The 21289-nt window shown below is 40.0% G+C and overlaps 2 protein-coding genes across 4 annotated transcripts in view; one reads left to right on the top strand and one right to left on the bottom strand.

The window, feature by feature from the left end:
* TMEM263 (transmembrane protein 263) overlaps positions 1-5140 on the top strand; it is a 14856-nt gene extending 9716 nt beyond the window's left edge. Inside the window, exons 2-3 of the mRNA XM_024732179.1 lie at positions 936-1005; positions 3992-5140. Coding sequence (XP_024587947.1) covers positions 942-1005; positions 3992-4278 — 351 coding nt within the window. The 5' untranslated portion in view covers positions 936-941 and the 3' untranslated portion in view covers positions 4279-5140. The remainder of the gene's footprint in view (positions 1-935; positions 1006-3991) is intronic.
* A 4166-nt stretch (positions 5141-9306) lies between these two features.
* Positions 9307-19587, bottom strand: MTERF2 (mitochondrial transcription termination factor 2). Of its 3 annotated transcripts, none has more exons than XM_024732212.1 (3): positions 19442-19587; positions 17573-17693; positions 9307-12537 (listed from the first exon to the last, which is right to left on the bottom strand). In XM_024732212.1, the coding sequence occupies exon 3, from the start codon at positions 12507-12509 to the stop codon at positions 11322-11324; it is 1188 nt and encodes a 395-aa protein (XP_024587980.1). In that variant the 5' UTR covers positions 12510-12537; positions 17573-17693; positions 19442-19587; the 3' UTR covers positions 9307-11321. The 3 variants fall into 3 exon arrangements, with proteins under 3 accessions (XP_024587980.1, XP_024587982.1, XP_024587983.1); XM_024732214.1 differs by having other exon boundaries at positions 17573-17671; XM_024732215.1 differs by lacking the exon at positions 17573-17693.
* Positions 19588-21289: the final 1702 nt, after the last annotated feature.

Here is a 21289-nt window from a genome sequence, read left to right as displayed (position 1 = left end):
TGTAGTATATAGTATATATATATATATATATATATATATATATATATTTTATAGTGGATTTTGAATTCTTTTGCTACTTCTGTTCATACGAGTTCTAAAAGTAACAATTAAAAAGTAATCATGGGCTTCCCTGGTGGCGCAGTGGTTGAGAGTCCGCCTGCTGATGCAGGGGACACGGGTTCGTGCCCCTGTCTGGGATGATCCCACATGCTGTGGAGTGGCTGCGCCTGTGAGCCATGGCCGCTGAGCCTGCGCGTCTGGAGCCTGTTGCTCCGCGACGGGAGAGGCCCGCGTACCGGGAGAAAGAAAAAAAAAAAAGAAGTAATCAAAATCCTTCTCTTAGTGATTCATATTGGTGCTGTCATCTTTATAGGAGAAGAATGTCATGTTTTTGAGGAAATTTTCAGATAGAACATGTTTTTTAGTTCATAGTATAGGTTTTTCTTTGAGTCTGTTGTGAAATAAATTCCGTAGGAGGAGGCACTTAAAATTTTTGTCTGCTAACCCCCACCTTCCAACTTTCTTTCAGTTGGTAATTTTCAATTTCAGTTGAAGCAGCAGTAACTACATAGGAAAGCTTGTACCATGCCTGCCAATCTTTGCTTGATTTGAGATAAGATTTATGTTGTGCGCTAGTATAATTGAAAGTATTTCTCAAACACCACAAAGTAGAAGACAGACAAGGTGAAGTAGTCTTGTTATGGTTGTTTTAAAAATGTTGTTTATCAGGGATTTGCTGGTGGTCTAGTAATTAGGATCCTGCACTTTCACTGCTGTGGCCCGGGGTTCAATCCCTGGTTGTGCGGCTCAGCCAAAATAAAAAAAAATAAGTAAAATGTTGTTTATCTGAATAAAGTTGATTAAGTCTTGATCAAGCATATAAAACGAGGTAGTCTCAGATGTTGAAATTAAAATGAAATGTGTGTGTTTTTTAGGAGATCATGAATCAGACAGATAAAAATCAACAAGAAATCCCATCATACCTTAGTGATGAACCACCAGAAGGTAAGTATGCATCTGTGATACTAAGAATGAAAAAAATCCTAGTGAATTAAACTTCTGATTGTTTTCATTAACTTTAAAGTAACATAACCTGTTTTCCTTGTCAGTAAATGTGTTCCAAAAATACTTAAACATTTTTAGCTTTTAATAAGAAAGCATAGATATTGGTAAATGGGGACATAATGTAACTTTTATATAAGGTCTATCAATATTTTTCTGCTACTCTTTTAAGACCATTTCACGAGTATCCTTTCACTTGTAAAGAGTTGGGTGAGGTGCAGAGGAAGGATGGACTAGGTTATGTCATGCATATGAAAACTCACTTCAAGAGGCACTTGAGATTTGTTGTTAAACTCCTGCTATTCATTACATTATAATGGGTAACTCTTCCTTTTTTAATACATGGTTTTAGTGTCTGCTTAATTTATTTTTTGGTGTGAAAATTGTGACATCAGGAATCATTTTATTCTTACCTTCAAAAATCTTTGGAAACACTAAATGCACACATGCATGTCCTCACTATGTACAGAAACAGAGTAGCTGTTTTCTTTATTTTCTCCCTTTATTTTTAAGGACTAGTAGTCTAGAGTTTTGAAAAGAAAAGTTAGGGCTCAGTGAGAAAGTTAGGAAGGACTTATGAGAAAGAAGTCAGGAAAGCGATAAAGGCTGTCCAGGAGCATGATTGTTAAGAGAACAGCCTCAGGGATGTCTTTATATTGGCAACCTGTTAAAAGTAGTCTGCAAAGTGGATAATTTATATGGTGGTAATTAAGAGTACACTGTAATTAAGAGATCAACAGCATTAGTATGTATCTGATTTCACTAAGAAAAATTGCCTTCATTAAATGCATGTACACCAAATTTGGCATAGCAGGATAATACTAATGAGGTATTCAGCATGAGGTAGTTATCTGTTTTATCCTCAAATCAAGATTTTCCCCTTTTCCTGGTGTTACTAACCTTGATTACAAAAGAATGACCACTTATGTAATCCTTTCCATCATAATTTTATAATTAATATATTCAAATGCTTATCTATGTCTTAAGCCTTTTATTTCAGCTATTTAAAAATTTTTATATTAACTATGTTTATTACTCAGTTTCAATTAAACAGTTGGTTTTATAAATTTAGCCATTGCTATATCTTCATCAGTGAGCTATTTTGACTAATCAATGAGACTTTCTTCCTGTGAAAGGATGTAAAATCTCCAAACAGTGAAAAGAAAATCTTACTCAAGGTAAATTTGTGTCTGTGTATTTAAAGAAACTCAATTTTCAGATTTTTTTTCTCTTTCAAATATTGTTGGTTTTCTAATGTTACCTTCTCTGATAACCACATTCTGCTAGGTTATAGTAGCTTTGGGTGTCTTAGTTGAACTTACGTACCCAAGAATTTACCTTTCTTGTGTGAGATTATACCTTTTTAGTGGTTATAGCCTGAACTGTATAGTTACCAAGTATTTTTTCATGAAGTTTAAAAAAATAAAAACACTATTGCTTATGTGTTGTCACCGCCTGAGTCATTAGATTATGAAGGAGAAAAGGTCTGTGTGTGTTTGAGGCTGGCAGAAGCAAATTTTTATGAAATCTTCCTGCTAGTCATTTTATGTTGGAGTTTGGGGTTACATGCCAGTTTGAGTGCCTCTATTAAACAAAGAAACCAAAGAGAAAAGACTCGTGACAATAAATCTGAATATCTCATACTGATGTTACCTTTTCTGGGAGTATATGAAGAGCTTTTACAAACTAGATACTTAAATCACATACTCTCTTTTATAAAAATTACTGAGGCAGTGGAAGTATTAACCATAGCTCTGGTTTCTCCATGTTACAAAAAAGATTATATGTAGGTAACATGATTTTAAGTGATGAATAATTTTCCTATTTTTACATATAATATTAGCTCTTTAAATACATTATTAAGGAACACATAGAATAGAAACCCAAGTATATTTAAGTTAGTGGTTCTCAAATTATTTTGTCTCAGGATGCTTTCTACTTTAAAAAAAATTGAGGATTCCAAAGAGCTATGTCTTTGTTGATATTTGCCATATTAACAATAAAAACAGAAATTAAGTATTTTATTATGAAAAGAACTCAGTAGGCCCATTACATATTAACATATTTTTTGAAAAATATGAAACTATTTTCCAAAACAAAAAAAAAATTGTGAGCAGGGTGATTTGTTTGTTTGTGGCCATACCGTGTGGCTTGTGGGATCTTAGTTTCCCGATCAGGGATCAAATCCAGGCCCTTGGCAGTGAAAGTGCAGAGTCCTAACCACTGGACCACCAGAGAATTTCTGACATGGTTTTAAAATTTTTGCAAATCTCTTTAATATTTGGATTAATAGAAGAGAGCTAGATTCTCACAGTTTAGTCTTCTGTGTTTAGTCTGTTGTGTTACTGCCCATCATTTAGCTTCTGGAAAATTCTGTTTTAGACTGGTGACAGAATGAAAGTGAAAGACAAATGACATGTTAATATTATTATGAAAGCAGTTTTTACCCCGAAGTGGTCCTGGGGATACTCAAGGGTTCCAGACCATACCTGAGAACCAGTGCTTTAAATGAAGAAGGTTGTTTCAGTGATGACTGATTGAATTCTATCAAGGAAATAAGGGCTAAATATATATATCTTTTTATTTTTTCATGCTCCTTTTAGGATATAAAATAAAGATGTTTTTATTAAAAGCAGTAAAACTATAAATCAAGGAGACATTTAAAATAGTCTTCCATTTTATGAAAGTTGTCTAGTGTCTAAAGGATTTCTTCTCATAGATACTAAGACTTAGCATTGGACCAAGATGTTTTAAAAACATGTACAACTATACCCTTGAGGGAAGAGCTCTTGATGTCTTGATCAGATACGTATTTATGTGGTTGACCTTTTCAGTACAATCTGCTGGTTGTTAGGAAGGTTACTCAGTGATTTGTACTGTTCTTATAAAGACTTACATTTGACTGTCTTACGATATTTTCTCTTATTAGGTTCAATGAAAGATCACCCACAGCAGCAGCCAGGCATGCTGTCCCGTGTGACTGGGGGTATCTTCAGTGTTACAAAAGGAGCCGTTGGTGCCACCATTGGTGGTGTGGCTTGGATTGGTGGAAAGAGTCTGGAGGTGACCAAAACAGCTGTTACAACTGTACCTTCCATGGGAATAGGGCTGGTGAAAGGGGGCGTGTCTGCTGTGGCTGGAGGTGTTACAGCTGTTGGTTCTGCTGTTGTAAACAAAGTGCCCTTAACAGGAAAGAAGAAAGACAAATCTGACTAAAATATGGAGATACACTTGCTCTCCACAGCATTATGATGCCAGTGGCATTGAATTGCTAAATTACAGACTACAACCAAGTCACCTGTTTTGGACGTTTATCTTCTAACTGCTGTGTTGAAAGTATTGATGACTGACTGGCTTTTGTCTAAAAGGAAGAGACCAATACTAGCACAGTGTATGAAGGTGTCTCATACTTAAATTCCAGCTTTTTATCTGGTAAAATGTTACACTTATTCAGTTGTAACTAAAGATAAGGTATATTTGAATATTTACTACATAAGTCTTTCAGTTTAACTAAAAATGTGAAAGTTGAATTTAGTGGATGATCTTTACAGTTCCATATGTATAATGTGCCAGGTAACTCATCTGCCCCTTAAGAAGGGAACCTTGACCTACATAAATGTACCTTTGATGTGCCTAATAGTTTCAGATGTCTTAGCTTTTTTAATAACCATAGTTGATTAGACAAAGAGGCATTCTTTTCTTATTTAAGATGGTAAAAGTAGCAGAAACTAGAGAAGTTTAAAAGAAAAGATTCATGGTTTTATGAGTATTAACCATCTTTTGTTAGATAGGCATTATATTAATTTAATCATTGATGCCTTACAAAAGAAAACATCTTTTCTAATACCCTGAATATGTGCAGTTCTTAGGATTATTATTATATATGGATTCTTTCAAAAGTTGTTTGTGAAATTAGTTTTCCCTCAAGAATCTCAGGATTAGTGACATAAAGGCATTTCTTGCTCTCAGCAGATTAGGATGGTGTTTGATAACTGTCAGTAGTTATAACCAAATTGTACACTTCAACCTGGGTTCATGCTCCATCATTAATAAACCTCACAGTGCCTAAGGAACATTTCTTTGCTGGTCAGAAGCTGTGTTAATAAAAGAGTTTCATATTAAGGAGGAAAACATAAATCATTTTAAGTTCTTAAGAATTACCTAAAGCATCCAAGATATAAAAAATTCTTCATACCTATTTTGTCTCCAGGATGGCTTAAATTACTAGCAGTACCCCTTTCAAAAAACACAGTGAAAGCAGCCACAGATGTGTGGGGGCTGACTCTTAAATTGAACGGAATGGGCTCCATAGATTAGTTTTGAATGTAAAATATATGTAACTGCTTTCTGTTTGACAGGCTTTTAAAATGTCATCTTACACTCCTTTAAAGCAGCTGTAAACTTTGTACCATTTTCCAAGTCAACTTCAGGCAGGAAATTGAATTTTTTGGTTACGGATGATAAGTGTGTTGTGTCTCATTAACGTCTCATCATGTCTCATTCATTCTAAAAGAATATGACTTAGCTGGAATTCATCTTTTTTTTTTTTTTTTTTTTTTTTTTTTTTTGTTCGGGTGATCCGGACCAGGGCACGAACCCGTGTCCCCTGCATCGGCAGGCGGACTCCCAACCACTGCGCCACCAGGGAAGCCCGAATTCATCCTTTTTTTGTTTCATGTTCAGTTTCATAAAAATTTTAAAAGTGGCATTTCTCTTAACCAAGGGTTTAATCCCAGCCTGAAAAATCTTAATTTTCCTTCACTTAAGTTTGGAAATTTGCCACCATTCTGCAGACTTTTTTTTTTTTTTTTAACAAGCAAGGGGAAGAAAGGAGGTGATGCTCTGGAGTAAGTCAAAACAGCATTCCTGAGAACTTAGATCACTCCAACACCCAAAGCTTAAGTGTTTGTTTGCAACCCACTAAGAGTTTTACATTAATAATGTGGATCAACAAATGGGTAAGAACAAAACTTAGCTTTTAAAAGCTTTCATAAATACCAGCAGAGATTGAAGTAAATCCACAAAGGTTCTTGAACCTTTCTACCATATACAACACTGGAAAGTCATTAGGGAGTTAATCAAAAATTAAATTGTTGTTTATTTCATCCAGTATGATTAAAGGTATATTTGTTGGTATATCTGGTCAAATGTCATAATTAGCAAGGGGATTTAAAAAAAAAAAACCAAAATTAATGGATGAACACGAAATAATGATCTAAGTAATGGTATTGGAGAATTTGTTTCCTGCTATTTGAAAGAAATTATTGCTTCATTGCTAGCTTATATTTCTAAATTATCTTCTTATCTTCATCGGCTCTGCTGTGCTTTGTACCTGAATTTCTAAATATAGACTTCAGTTTACTGTATGCTTGAATATTTATTTTCAACTTTGCTTGTCTTTAAAATTGCTTGAGGAAAAATGGTTGTAATTAATTTCTGCTACAGAAAAGCCACCTGGTACATTTTATCTCATCAAGTTTGTTTTAAATTTTAAATTATAACTTTGTTCAGGAGAGGCTTTGCAATGATAGCAGAGAACTTGTACAAATGAAGTTAGTTGTAGACGTTCTTGTTGAAATGAACTTGCCATTTGATGATACGTAAAGCTGTACACTTGAGTCTTTTTCTGTTTTTTTCGTAGACTAGCAATCTGACCTGTTAAACAGTACTAGTTCACTTCAAGAAGCTAATAAGGTGGTTGTTGTATACACCTGAAGGCATCTGTTATTCAGCTTATCTTTTGAGTGGGTATTCAGCACAATGAGGATAAACTTGTGTGACCCACTTGAATGACTGATCTAATAATGTTGACGTTATGAATCCTGTACTTAGTGAAATGTCAGATGAAAATAACTGATGATTGAATAAATTTTTTTGTATTAAAGGAATGGGAAAAGAAGACATGAATCTTTAATAAAGCACTATGATCTGCAAAAGATGAACTGTTTCATAAAGATCTAAGGAAATAAAGGAAATTTTAAAACAGGGTAGTCTGAAAATTTTAGTTATATAGAAATTCAGAAAGTACTGTAGCCAGTTTTTTAATTTTTTGATACTAATGCACAAACATGACAGAACATCTCCAAATATGAATTTTGATGCCAACACAACAATGAAATAAATATATTTTAAACAACTCTAATAAAGATTAAAAATGCAGATTTCTGGGTTTGACTGCAATTTGCTGAATCTCTGCAGGGTGGGATCCAAGACTGCAATTTAACAACCTCTGCAGGTGATTCTTTTGCAGTCTAAAATTTGGGAACTGTTGGAGGAATTATAAAGTAGGGAGCACACTTCTCTCTGTCCTAAGCAGCTGTGGAACCAACTTAGACCTCTTACTGGCCAGAAGTGACTCAAAGGGATGGGAACCAGTTGGAGGAAGGAAGAAAATTGATATTTACTGGGCATCTACTTACCTACCAGGTACTGTCCATAAATTCTCTGATTTAATCAGTATGAGGACCTTATGAGGAAAAGTATCTTTATTCCCTTTTTACAAATATGGAGCAAGCACAGTTCCAGTGTTAGTTGAATTTCCCGTAACACTTTTGAATTTGTGTAAGTCAGAACCTCTCCATCTTATGTCCAGAAACAAAGGGGACAACTCAGTAGCTAGTCCTTCATTCCGCTGCTGGCATGAGTGCTGCCTGTATGCTTGATTTACCAGGCTGTCTGAGCTCACTGGAAGTCTTCTGGGTGATCATATTTACTTTGGCAGCTAATTACATTTTGCCACAGATATGAATTTATACATAAACTGTTTAAAGGAAATCATGTATTTTGTTATAGCCTTTTTTTCACAGAGGAAATGAAATTTGACTCTAGTGTTTTATGTAAGGATATCTCCCCCTGTTAGGTTGATTTTGAAAATCTAAAATTTTACTTGTAGGAAGATCTGAGTAAGAATGCAAGAATAGAAAAAGGCAGAGGTACAAGGGCTAAAAGATAACGGACTAGGATTTGGTCTAAAGGACAGGTCAGTATACTGCATGTTTGACCATGAATGTGGATTTATTTTAGTTTAAACTTTTCAAGTTAGAGTAAGCTACAAATGCATTTCTGTAACCATAACTGCCCCATTTGCTGCTATACTGACAAAGCTCTTAATGGCCACAAAGCACACATGGCCACTCAACTCTGCTAAACTTTCTTATATACCTTCATGTTTGTTTACTTTCCTACTCCTCAAAGTGACTATTTCATACCTCCTCTTTCCATCTCTCCTGCTATACTCCCCTCCTCCCATTCTAAATCTCTCTGTAAAAAGAGGCAACCAGACAGCAAGACTCCTGCCTCTCACAGTGCACACTCTATCAACCTGCCTGCATCTGCTCCCATGCTCTGTGGACCAGGACTAGTAGCTCTGCTCTTATCCAAAGTCAGTCCACCTTCACTTCCTCAAGGATATTAATCCTTAAAATGAATTGATTTTCCATCTCATCCATCTCTCTCTCCTTGGGTCATACCCGTCGGCATATAAACATTTTCCACTATTTCTTTAAAGAAAAATTAATCTCATAATCTCCATTTTTCTGCTTCCTTTTGCAGCAAAACTTCTTGAAAAACTATATAGTCTCTGACTCTTCCTCTATTCTTTTTTTTTTTTTAATATATTTATTTAGGCTGCGTTGGGTTTTTGTTGACACGTGCGGTCTTCCTCTGGTTGCGGCGAGCGGGAGCTACTCTTCGTTGCAGTGTGCAGGTTTCATTGCGGTGGCTTCTCTGGTTGCAGAGCATGGGCTCTAGGCACGCAGGCTTCAGTAGTTGCGACATATCCGCTCAGTAGTTGTGGCTTGTAGGCTCTAGAGCGCAGGCTCAGTAGTTGTGGTGCATGGGCTTAGTTGCTCCACAGCATGTGGGATCTTTCTGGACCACGGCTCTGACCCATGTCTCCTGCATTGGCAGGCGGATTCTTAGCCACTGCACCACCAGGGAAGCCCTCATCTCCTATTCTTTCAACCCACTCTAGCTGCCTTCTTACCTTTCTCATTCCACCAGAATTACTTTTTTTAAAAAATTTATTTTTGGCTGAATTGGCTCTTCGTTGCTGTGCGTGGGCTTTCTCTAGTTGCGGTGAGTGGGGGCTACTCTTTTGTTGCAGTATGTGGGCTTCTCATTGCGGTGGCTTTTGTTGCAGAGCATGGGCTCTAGGCACGTGGGCTCCAGTAGTTGTGGCTCATGAGCTTGTGGCAGGCTCAGTAGTTGTGGCGCACAGGCTTAGTTGCTCTGCAGCATGTGGGATCTTCCTGGACCAGGGCTCAAACCTGTGTCCCCTGCATTGGTAGGCAGATCCTTAACCAGTGCACCACCAGGTAATCCCCCAGAATCACTCTTGATAGGGCCAACCAATGATTTCCCTTTAGCCAGATCCACTAGTCACTTCTCCTTATCTTAGTTGACCTCCCCATGGTATTCAATATTATTGAAAATGCCCTCTTTTCTTGGCAGACTTACTCTGGTCAATCCTTTCTAGGCTTGGTCAGCCACTACTCCAAATCTATCTTCTTTCTGGCAGTCTCACCCAGAGCTATAGCTTTAAATACCATAGATATGCAGATGATCCCTGATTATCTGTATCTCCAGTCCTGATTTCTCACTACTCCAGACTTCACCATTTTTCTATTTGAAATCTCTGCTGAGATTCTTGTAGGCATCTCAAAATTGACATCTAACATAGAACTACCAAGGTGACCATATAATGTGTAATGTATTCCAAACTGAGATACTTTTGAGGGTGAAAGCACTGCTGATAATTTCGTCAGCATAAACTAAAATCTGCCAAAGGGTTTCCCATCACATTTAGAATGAGATCCTGTTCCTTAGATGGACCTGTTGATGCTCATCTTGTGTCACTCTTCCCATCACTTAACTCTGCCCCGACTATACTGGCTGCCATGCTTTCTCTTTAACAGACATTTCTGTGTGACTTTGAGTAAGTGACTTACCCTCTCTGTGCCTGAATGTCCTCATCTGTTAGAACAATAAACAGTGGTACTCAGCTCTTAGAGTTGTAAAACACAATGTGCCCAGCACTTAGGTGCTGCACAGAGATACCTTTCGCTTTCCTAACTAAGGAACTTAACAGATTGGGAGAGTGAGAGTTACCTGCATTTGCTGAATGAAGGAGGAATAGAGTGAAGATGTGGCCTGCGTTTTTCATAATTTTTTCATCACTTAAGGCCACGCACACATAGCGCAGATGTTTGAGTGTCAAGAGTCAATTGTTTGTGTATTTGTTAGAGTTCAAACTCCACAGCTGAAAGTGAGCCAGTCTTTATTTGCATAATATTTATCTTGGAACAAAGTTTAGAAATAGAAACTTGAAACCTAACTAAAATCAGTACCAACCGTCACACACTTTACCTTTCATATTTTACAGTCAGACCTGGATTTTCAGAAAGTTTATACAAATTAGATCATTTCAAATTTAAGGAATTTTACAGAGATGTTTTCATAAAAATCCCTAAATTTGTAGTTGGTACTCTTTTAGCACGTCAGGTAGGAGTGACTTTTCTTATGCCAACTCATAAGCAATCCTTTTTCTGTTCACAAGGTTTGAACAGAAGACAGATCTTAGTAAATCTGGGCTCTGGCATGTGGCAGCTGGATGGCTCTCTAAGCTTGTTTCCTCATCTATAAAAAGGGGAAAGTAATAAATGCACATAAAAGTGTTTCATGAGATAAAATAGTCAATTTTAAACCACACAAATAAGCTCTAATTATTCCTTTTGATGGGCAATACTTGGTTCTCAAAGATATTCCCTTATTCCAACCTGGAGATGAAATCAACTTTCTCCACAAAAATGTATTAGAAGTTTGCTAATGTTTCACTAAACACTAAGCTACAGAATTCACACCATAGTAGAGTGATGTTTCAGAGCTGGTGGTGAGAAAGAAGGCTGGGTCTGCATCCCAGGTGAAATGTGCTATATGAGTAAAAATGTATCCATACTTTGAATGGAGTGCACTTGTCAGTTTCTTAGAAATTACTCACTTATAACATATCACACTGATAGACCATTTAATAATTTTTAAAAATAGCTCAAGGTCAAAATTACAAACTTCATTTAAAATAAATGCAATTTATATTTTTAAGTACAGCAATTGAGTGAGAGATTTTCTACTTAGAGGTCATTTAAACACAACTCAGAAGCTAAGTTGGTTCTTAAAATTACTGGTGCCCACAATATGCCTGAATCACTTAAGTTTTTGCTACTTGGTTTTACTCAGCACTGATAGAAGCATCAGTCAGCAAGTTACTCTTCAATATTTAATGGTGCCACAGGATTAAATAATGGCCTTCCTTTTTTGGCCTGAATCTTACCAAAGTTAGCCTCAAACTCTTTTTTTGTTCCATTTAGATATGCTAGATATCCATCCTTTATTCTATAGCCTAAGGCATTCAGTTTCCTTACCCTGTACTGTACTATTTGTGGCGTTAATTCAAGAACCTTTGGCGTCTCTCTTATCTGAGCTATGGAAATTCCTTCTTTCAATAATCCCTGAATTCTCTCTTCCAAAACTGGAACGGAATAATATAAAAGGGCAGGACATTTCAAAACTAATTGCTTCAGGTCATGATCAGTACATTTAAAAGCATTTTTAGAGAAGGACATACTGTTCTGTATACTTCTTGGGCAAAGTTGAAACAGAAATCCTTTGAGTTTGGAGAGAAGTTGGAGAATTTCAAAGTTTGTAAAACCCTGCTCCTGGAGAAATTCTAGTGTTTCCTTTATAGATGCAGAAGAATTTAACAAAATAAATGGGTTTTGGCTTAATAATTTTAGTAGCCAGACTTTCATGTTGACCTCAGAGCCACCTAAATTTAGATAACTCTCTTGAAGAACATTTATCATTTGCTTATTCTTCTCAATAGGAGTGTGAAAAATATTAGGTGCAGTTGTCAAAAACCTACTAATGACCACATTTTTGAATCCCAACTCTTGAAAGAATTGAACATTCAGCTTCCGGTTTTCCTGGTCTTGAACAGTAAAGAAAGATTCTGGAAACTGTTCTATTAACTTAACTAACTCTTTCTCGTTCTTGCAAACCGACTGCCAGAGTTCTCTCTGGGTGTTAACAGCAGGTGGACTGCAGATAATTGCTTCTGGGCAGTGTTCCAAGATACTGGCTACAGCAGTCTCATCGGCACCTAGCTGTTGTAAAATATTTGCAATTTCTTCAACATAGGTTTCATCCTCCAGAAGTACCCATCCTTTTAATCTTCGAATTTTCCTGATGTCAACTGACAATTTATAGAGCTTTTCTACTGTCCTTTTATTTTCTCTATTTGACTGATTATCAGTTGTATAGGTGAAGGATGCTAGAAAAGGTGTGTATTTTGGAGCTGATAGCATCTTTCTGAAAGAACAGAGCCTGCAGGGCTGGGATCTCATCAGCAACTTCCACAACATGCCTGCAATCCACTGGCTAATTCCCACCATCCTGAGACTCAGAAGGTACTCATCATACCTATATCAAAGAAAATACAGGTTTTTAACATAAAGGGTGTTGACTTTCAGAATACAAACACAAATTTGAGCTGTAAGTAGTAAGCGTGGAAATAAAACGGACTTAAATTAGACAACTCATGTGGAGTATATTAAATAGAGCCTCTTAAATAATTGATGAAGTAACTGTAATACACTGCTTCACATCTTAAACTTTATAAATACATTGTCTGAGTTTTGCAACAACCTCGTGCAGTAGTTAGTTCCATTTTACAGACCAGTAGCAAAACCACAAGGAGTTCAAAGATTCACAAACCTCAAATGTTATTTTGACACACATTCCCTTTCAACTCTGATACGTTCAAGTTTAGGACACATACGCTATTTACACACACCGACTTTTTTTTGTTTTAACATTTTACATTTTCAAGCTGATGTTTAGCTGAAGCAAATACTTTTTAAGGAGGGGTGTCAACTCTAATTTTATATTTAGAGTAAATATTCTTTTGCTAAATAACTTATCAAAATAAGTCAGTGAATTTGTTTTCTCTAAAATGAATGAATAAATATATGCTTTTTTATGAGAATTATGTGAAAAACTTTTTTATAAATCTAGAATTAAAATAAGTCTCAGCCAGGTAAAATGAGGAATGCCATGTGACTGCCCTAGTGAAGCCATAGAAAATCAGGTTAGCCGTGGAATGGTGACCATGGCTTATTTCACTTAGCATAATGTCTTCAAGCTTCATACATTGTGTAGCATGTGTCAGGACAAATCGGTTAATTTTAATTGGTCAAAGGATCAGGGAAGTTTCCCTTTCCTTTAGGATTCCTACTGCTTTTATGCATCAGATGAGAAGATAAAAATTCATCCCTATTTGCTTCTATATTTTTGTTTGACATTTATTTTTCAGTCCCTGTTTTTTTTTAATCATCTTTATTACAGTATAATTGCTTTACAATGGTGTGTTAGTTTCTACTGTATAACAAAGTGAATCAGCTATACCTATACATACATCACCATATCTCCTTATCCTGCTACTTTACCAAATTCATTGATTAGCTCTAGTAGTTTTCTGGTAGCATCTTTAGGATTCTCTATGTATAGTATCATGTCATCTGCAAACAGTGACAGCTTTACTTCTTCTTTTCCGATTTGGATTCCTTTTATTTCCTTTTCTTCTCTGATTGCTGTGGCTAAAACTTCCAAAACTATGTTGAATAAGAGTGGTGAGAGTGGGCAACCTTGTCTTGTTCCTGATATTAGTGGAAATGGTTTCAGTTTTTACCATTGAGAATGACGTTGGCTGTGGGTTTGTCATAAATGGCCTTTATCACGTTGAGGTAAGTTCCCTATATGGCTACTTTCTGGAGAGATTTTATCAAAAAATGGGTGTTGAATTTTGTCGAAAACAACTTCTGCATCTATTGAGATGATCATATGGATTTTCTCCTTCAATTTGTTAATATGATTTATCACATTGACTGATTTGCATATATTGAAGAAGCGTTGCAATCCCACTTGATCATGGTGTATGATCCTTTAAATGTGCTGTTGGATTCTGTTTGCTGGTATTTTGTTGAGGATTTTTGCATCTACGTTCATCAGTGATATTGGCCTGTAGTTTTCTTTCTTTGTGATATCTTTGTCTGGTTTTCATACCAGGGTGATGGTGGCTTTGTAGAATGAGTTTGGGAGTGTTCCTCCCTCTGCTATATTTTGGAAGAGTTTGAGAAGGATAGGTGTCAGCTCTTCTCTAAATGTTTGATAGAATTCGCCTGTGAAGCCATCTGGTCCCAGGCTTTTGTCTGCTGGAAGATTTAAAATCACAGTTTCAATTTCAATACTTGTGATAGGTCTGTTTATATTTTCTATTTCTTCCTGGTTCAGTCTCAGAAGCCTGTGCTTTTCTAAGAATTTGTCCATTTCTTCCAGGTTGTCCATTTTATTGGCATATAGTTGTTTATAGTAATCTCTCATGATCCTTTGTATTTCTGCATTGTCAGTTGTTACTTCTCCTTTTTCATTTCTAATTCTGTTGATTTGAGTCTTCTCCCTTTTTTTCTTGATGAATCTGGCTAATGGTTTATCAATTTTGGTTATTTTCTCAAGGAACCAGCTTTTAGTTTTATTGATCTTTGCTATCATTTCCTTCATTTCTTTTTCATTTATTTCTGATGTGATCTGTATGATTTCTTTCCTTTTGCTAACTTTGGGGGTTTTTTGTTCTTCTTTCTCTAATTGCTTTAGGTGTAAGGTTAGGTTGTTTATTTGAGATGTTTCTTGTTTCTTTCTCTGTTTTTGGCTGCTTTGGGTCTTCGCTGCGTGCCGGCTTTTTCCAGTGTGGCAAGCGGGGGCTACTCTTCATTGCAGTGGGCGGGCTTCTCATTGCGGTGGCTTCTCTGGTCATGAAGCATGGACTCTAGGCACGTGGGATTCAGTAGTTGTAGCTTGCGGGCTCTAGAGAGCAGGCTTAGTAGTTGTGGCGCACAGACTTATTTGCTCTGCAGCATGTGGGGTCTTCCTGAACCAGGGCTCAAACCCGTGTTCCCTGGATTGGCAGGCGGATTCTTAACCACTGCGCTACCAGGGAAGTCCCATTTCTTGTTTCTTGAGGTAGGATTGTATTGCTATAACCTTCCCTCTTAGAACTGCTTTTGTTGGATCCCACAGGTCTTGGGTCATTATGTTTTCATTGTCATTTATTTCTAGGTATTTTTTTGATGTTCTCTTTGATTTCTTCAGTGATCTCTTCATTATTTAGTAGTATATTATTTAGCCTCCCATGTGTTTGTATCTTTTACAGATTTTTTCCTGTAATTGATATCTAGCTAGTCTCAGCGTTGTGGTTGGAAATGATACTTGATACGATTTCAATTTTCTTAAACTTACCAAGGCTTGATTTGTGACCCAAGATATGATCTACCCTGGAGAATGTTCCATGTGCACTTGAGATTTAATCCACTGCTCCTGAGGCTGCTGGGAGAGATTTCCCTTTCTCTCCTTTGCACAGCTCCTGGGGTTCAGCTTTGGATTTGGCCCCACCTCTGTGTGTAGGTCGCCTGAGGGCGTCTGTCCTTCACTCAGGATGGGGTTAAAGGAGCAGCTGATTAGGGGGCTCTGGCTCACTCAGGCTGGGGGGGAGGGAGGGGTATGGAATGTGGGGCAAGCCTGCAGCAGCAGAGGCCGGTGTGACATTGCAACAGCCTGAAGCGTGCCGTGTGTTCTCCCAGGGAAGTTGGCCCTGGATCACTGGACCCTGGCAGTGGCGGGCTGCACAGGCTCCCAGGAAGGGAGGTGTGGATAGTGACCTGTGCTTGCACACAGGATTCTTGGTGGCTGTAGTAGCAGCCCAGCATTTCATGCCTGTCTCTGATGTCCGTGCTGATAGCTGTGACTCACGCCCATCTCTGGAGCTCATTTAGGCGGTGCTCTGAATCCCCTCTCTTCGCGCACCCTAAAACTATGGTCTCTTGCCTCTTAGGCAGTTCCAGACTTTTTCCCAGACTCCCTGCCGGCTAGCTGTGGCACACTAGCCCCCTTCAGGCTGTGTTCACGCAGCCAACCCCAGTCCTCTCCCTGGGATCTGAATGCCAAAGCTCGAGCCTCAGCTCCCAGCCCCTGCCCGCCCCGGTGGGTGAGTGGACAACCCTCTCGGGCTGGTGAGAGTCGGCACCGATCCTCTGTGCGGGAATCTCTCCTCTTTGTCCTCTGCACCCCTATTGCTGTGCTCTCCTCTGTGGCTCCGAAGCTCCCCCCCGTGCCCAACCCCCGTCTCCACCAGTGAAGGGGCTTCCTAGTGTGTGGAAACTTTTCCTCCTTTACAGCTCCCTCCCCGAGGTGCAGGTCCCATCCCTGTTCTTTTGTCTCTATTTTTCCTTTTTTCTTTTGCCCTACCCAGGTACGTGGGGAGTTTCTTGCCTTTTGGGAAGTCTGAGGTCTTCTGCCAGCATTCAGTAGGTGTTCTGTAGGAGCTGTTCCACATGTAGATGTAGTTTTGATGTATTTGTGGGGAGGAAGGTAATCTCTACGTCTTACTCCTCTGCCACATTGAAGGCACCTGACCTTTGTTTGAATTTTAAAAGCTAGCTCCTTTAATTCATTTGGAATTTCTGATTGTGAGCTAAGAATGTAAATAGATTTTATCAATAGGTTAGCTATCTCTAAGCACCATGTTTGAACACTCCTTTCCTTCCCCATGATTTGTGATGCCTCCTTTGTTATACTGTATTTAATGTAGTTTCTGTTTCTAGCTAGCCTCTGTCCTCACTCCCCTACTATTTTTGCCATTCCCTGAATGAGCCACGTGGCTAATTTCCGGCCTTTGCTGTATACTTGGCTCCCTCTGCCAGACCATCCTAAAACAATCTCTGGTCAACTCACTCTTTCACATCCCCCAACAACTATGTCAAATCTTCTCAACTCAGACCTCCAGCTTCCCCTGACACCCATTCTCTCCTTCACTCTCAACCAATATCCTTGCCTCTAATTTGTACAAAGAAAGGAGTGCAATTCATCATACCAAACATAAACCTTCTGCTACCTCCCCTTCCCTACAATGACATCTTTCATCATGCAGGGTAATTCCTGCTCCTATGCTGATCCCAGCCTCTCTGGCCTGAAGTGTCTAGAGCTCTTCTTTCTCATGTATTCACTCCTTCAGCTGCATCCTCCTCTCTGAGGTTCCCACCCTTCACCTCAGTGGCTCTTTCTCTCACTGCCCCTCCAACTAAAATCCCATTTTTCTCTTCCCCTCAGGTTAATTTTTGCAGCTCCTTCTTTCTTTCCATTTCCTCTCTTCCTATGTATACAACTTCCCATAAAGACAACTTTCATGTGATTAAAGCCAATGAGTAGTTTTAGTTCCTCCCTCTTTTGACACCGGCAGTTTTCAGCACAGGTGACCACTTTCTCTGTGAAATACTCACACCTGACTTCCAAAACCTCCCACTCCCCTGGTTCTCCTCCTTCCTTCCTACACTCCTGACTGTCCTTTAGTTGTCTCCTCTGCAGGCTCATCTTCAAGGCTTGGTTCTAGGCCCTCTCCTCTTCTTACCTTTGAGTTTCTCCTCAGAGATCCTGTCCTCATCCGGGGATTCTTAATCCACTTGGGCTTCTTTCCAGCTTCTTCTCAAAATGTGATCTTGTCACCTCCCTGCAATAACTTTTCGATGGCACTTTAGGATAAAGACACAAAGTAAAAAAGCCTTACCATGGCCTGCAAGGCCTCTTTGTCTTAGGCTTTGTCACCACCCAAATCTCCTGTACCCCTCTGCCTACACCAGCTGCACCAGCTTCCTTTCTGCCCCTGGTGCTTTACCTGTTCCCATCACTGGGTCTCTGAAGACTGAGGGCTAGCCCCCATGCCCACAATGCTCCTAACTCCTAGGTCTAAGTGTCACTTTCTCAGGGAAAGTTCCCTGCCCTTCAGGAATAGATGAGGCTTCCTGTCCCCCTGACAGGCTCTCTTATCACCATGGACTGTTCCTATGTGCCACTTGTCATAGCTGCAGCTGTTCATGAGTGGTTTGTCTCACCCTCCATGAGGGCAGACATGTTTACTGCCATGTTCCAATGAATTGCTTCCCTACCTTTCACCTGGCTGGCACTGCTGACTCTAGGAGGCATTCCTGGGCAGGTGACTTTCATGTGTGCTCTTCCACAGCACCCTGCTCTTGACCCTACTGTGGCACTTATACTCCTGTAAGTTCTTCATTCATTCAACCAGTTTTTTTTTGTTTTTGTTTGTTTGGCTCATTCTGTGTGTCAGGCATTTATGCTAGATACTAGCTTTTCTGCTAAAATGTTTCTTCATACCTTTGAATCACAGACCCACCAGAGAACACAGTGTGAGCCACACTCCCTCTCTTTTCCAGAAAAGGACCCATACTCACATCTTGCAAAAGACTTTAGCAGGGCTCATGAGCACCCTGCAGTCTATGAACAACCTGCACCAGATTGCAAGCACCTGGAAAGCAGGGTCTGCGTGCTCTTCTACTTTATCCCCTGTACCCAGCAAAGAACTTGGTCCACAGAAACAAAATCAGTATCTGTCAACTGAAACTCAATGACAAACCAAGTTCACTACAACTTAATGTAGTAGGTAAAGCTGTGGGCTGCCTGGGCTTAATTCCTGGTCATTAGTTGTGCTGTGACTTGAGGAAGTCACTTCACCTCTCTGTGCCTCAGTTTAAGCACCAGGAAAATGGCATCACTAGGTGTTCGTGAAGATTACATCCTGGGTGATTGTGAAGGTTAAATTAATTAATACCATAAATGACAAAGCATTCAGAAACTCATTAAACCATCACAGCAACTCATTTTAAAGATGAGTTAACAGATGCACGTAAAGTAGCCCAAGGTTGGTCAGCTAATAAAGGGCAGACCTTGGATTCAAACCCAACAGCTTAGCTGAGTCCTGCTCTTAGCCCTGTGCTCTGCACATAGCAATGATCCAGGTAAATGTTTTGTAAATCACAACGTGGTTTATCTTCTGATACTTCATGTTTCTTAAGCGTTTTTGAGGAGTGAAACCCACTTCTGTAATATGCACAATTTTCATAACACGGTTCCCTCGACGAACATCGGTAATTCAGTTAACTTCTACTTTTATAACATGTACGACCTGCTGACAGTTTCAAATTAACCCCAATGTTTGTAAGAAAGGAAAAACGAGGGCCCAAAGCAGAGGATACTGGGGAGCGATCGAAAGCCACACATCCATCATGTGGGGCCTGCGCTCATATCCAGAGAAACTTCCGACCTGCGGCGCCCCAGCGTCCACCCAGCTCCCGAGCCAGCCAGGCGGAGCTGAGCAGCTGGCGGGAAGTCTGGCTTCACGGTGGGCAGCTCCCGACTCCAGCCTCTCGGCCGCTGTGCGGCCGGAGACGATCACCCCCAGGGGCGCAGGACCGGGGCGACTCACCTGTCGGCGTCCACTCTGCACAAGGCGCGAGTTCCGGGTCTCTGGCTCCGTCCTCCCCCCCTCCCCAGGCCAAGGCTCCCCGCAGCCTGGCGTCCTCCCGAGGCCTGGGAACAGGGGCCAGGGTCCCAAGCCGCCAGCCAATTCCCCTCAGCAGCTCCGGCCCCGCTTCGCGGAACCCACAGATACGCCCTAGAGCTCCCAACGCAGCCAATCAGGGCGCGGGGCGCAGGCTACGTGACCCTCCTGACGCGGCGGGGCGGGGCCGGGCGGAGCGGAGGGGACCTGCGGAGTTGGGCCGGCGTGCGAGTCAGCTGTTCGGGGAACAGCGCCTCTGGCCGGCAACTATTGCTTCCGGCATTTTCTCACCCTTTCCCTCCCAGTATTTTAGAGAACTTGGAGTTTCAGTCCTTTTGTCCCTTGGGGAGTGTCACTAGCCCGGGAGAAAAAAAGGGTAGAAATAACTCAAACCGCTATATCTTTAAGCTACAGCCATTCAGAATTCCCAAAATTAGTCGATAGGTAAAGAACTAAGTTACAAAAGAAACGTAGTTTAAAAAATCCCGAAACTTCTCTGGTACATATCTAGCTTTCCTGCCCCCTCCCCACCCCAATCCAGCAGTCAGCTACAGTGTCTGATGCATCTTTAACAGCCTCCCTCCTAACGCTTTCACCCAAATACTCACCCTTTCTGATAAACTGCTAGGTGCTTTACATTCTAATTATTACCTGTGATGCCAACCTCATAGACTAACAAATTTCTCCTTAAAGCCAGGCTCAATGTCTGTCCCATTTATTCTCATATTTATCCATACACATATTTATGGCATGCCTGTTAAAGTGTCAAGCATGTGAAGCTGCAATGACAAAACAGCGGTGCACAAGACAAGAGGGAATAAAGTACATTCCCTATCCTGATGAGGTTTACATTCTAGTGGAGAACAAAGACATTAACAACCAATGACATGATTAATCACAACTAGAGGTGAATGTTTCCAAGGACAGGGTGCCCTGACTGGCCTAGCTGTCCTATGCTGGGTGTGGAGCTGGGGGTCAGGAAAGCTGTGATTTTCCCAGCCTGTATGTAGTCCCCTCACTTTGCGTATTTCACAGTATACAGGGCACAGTTCTAACACCTTAGCGCGCAGCACTGTAGTTCTTCAAGATGGCCCTCTCTCCTTGTGGAGTGTCCTTGTGGATACTGAGGAATTAATTTTCCTATGAACAGTGCTTGGCACATGGTAGGGACTCAGGAAATGCTAACCAAATCTTTGAGTCTAGCCTTATTACCCAGTTTGTGCTCAATGGCTTTGTTGAGAGGGACTGACAAGCTGCACTTTAATTCCACAGAGTAGCAGCAAGAATCCTGGCTCCTTTTCTCTAGGTCAACTTTGATCTCCAGGATATTCTAGAATTAACTGGGTGGCTAATGTATGTGAGGTAGGGGAGTGTTTGCCCAGTAACCCTTCTCCCTCTGAGTTACCCATATACAAAACCCCCATTATTCATGGCTTTATCGCACTCTTTTTCCTGAAATACAAGGATTTGGGGTCCAGACTAACCAAAGTGTGTCACCTGCATCTAGGAAAAGGGAATTAAAGTAGGATACAGAAAAGAGAAGGACGTTAAGGAATGTAAACTAGGGCCTTAGAACTGCATGCGGCAGTCACTGGTCAGGAGGGAGGGAGCAGAGATGTGCATTAAGGTGCTAGCAGCTTATATCAGGGCTCCACATAATTGTATGAGGAATGATAATACATATAACCCTGTGCATTGTAATCACACTTGAAATTGACCAACTTAGCTATGCCAGTTGTCTTAAATAAATGCTACCCAAAGTTTTTTCCATCC

The sequence above is a fragment of the Neophocaena asiaeorientalis genome, unplaced genomic scaffold (assembly GCF_003031525.2).
Source record: "Neophocaena asiaeorientalis asiaeorientalis breed wild unplaced genomic scaffold, Neophocaena_asiaeorientalis_V1.1 scaffold418, whole genome shotgun sequence".
NCBI classification, from domain to species: domain Eukaryota; kingdom Metazoa; phylum Chordata; class Mammalia; order Artiodactyla; family Phocoenidae; genus Neophocaena; species Neophocaena asiaeorientalis.
This window is presented reverse-complemented; position numbering and strand designations above follow the sequence as displayed.

What these genes read in the sequence shown, in the direction of transcription:
- MTERF2 (XM_024732212.1), bottom strand. Translation starts at nt 12,509, where the DNA reads ATGGTGGGAATTAGCCAGTGGATTGCAGGCATGTTGTGGAAGTTGCTG.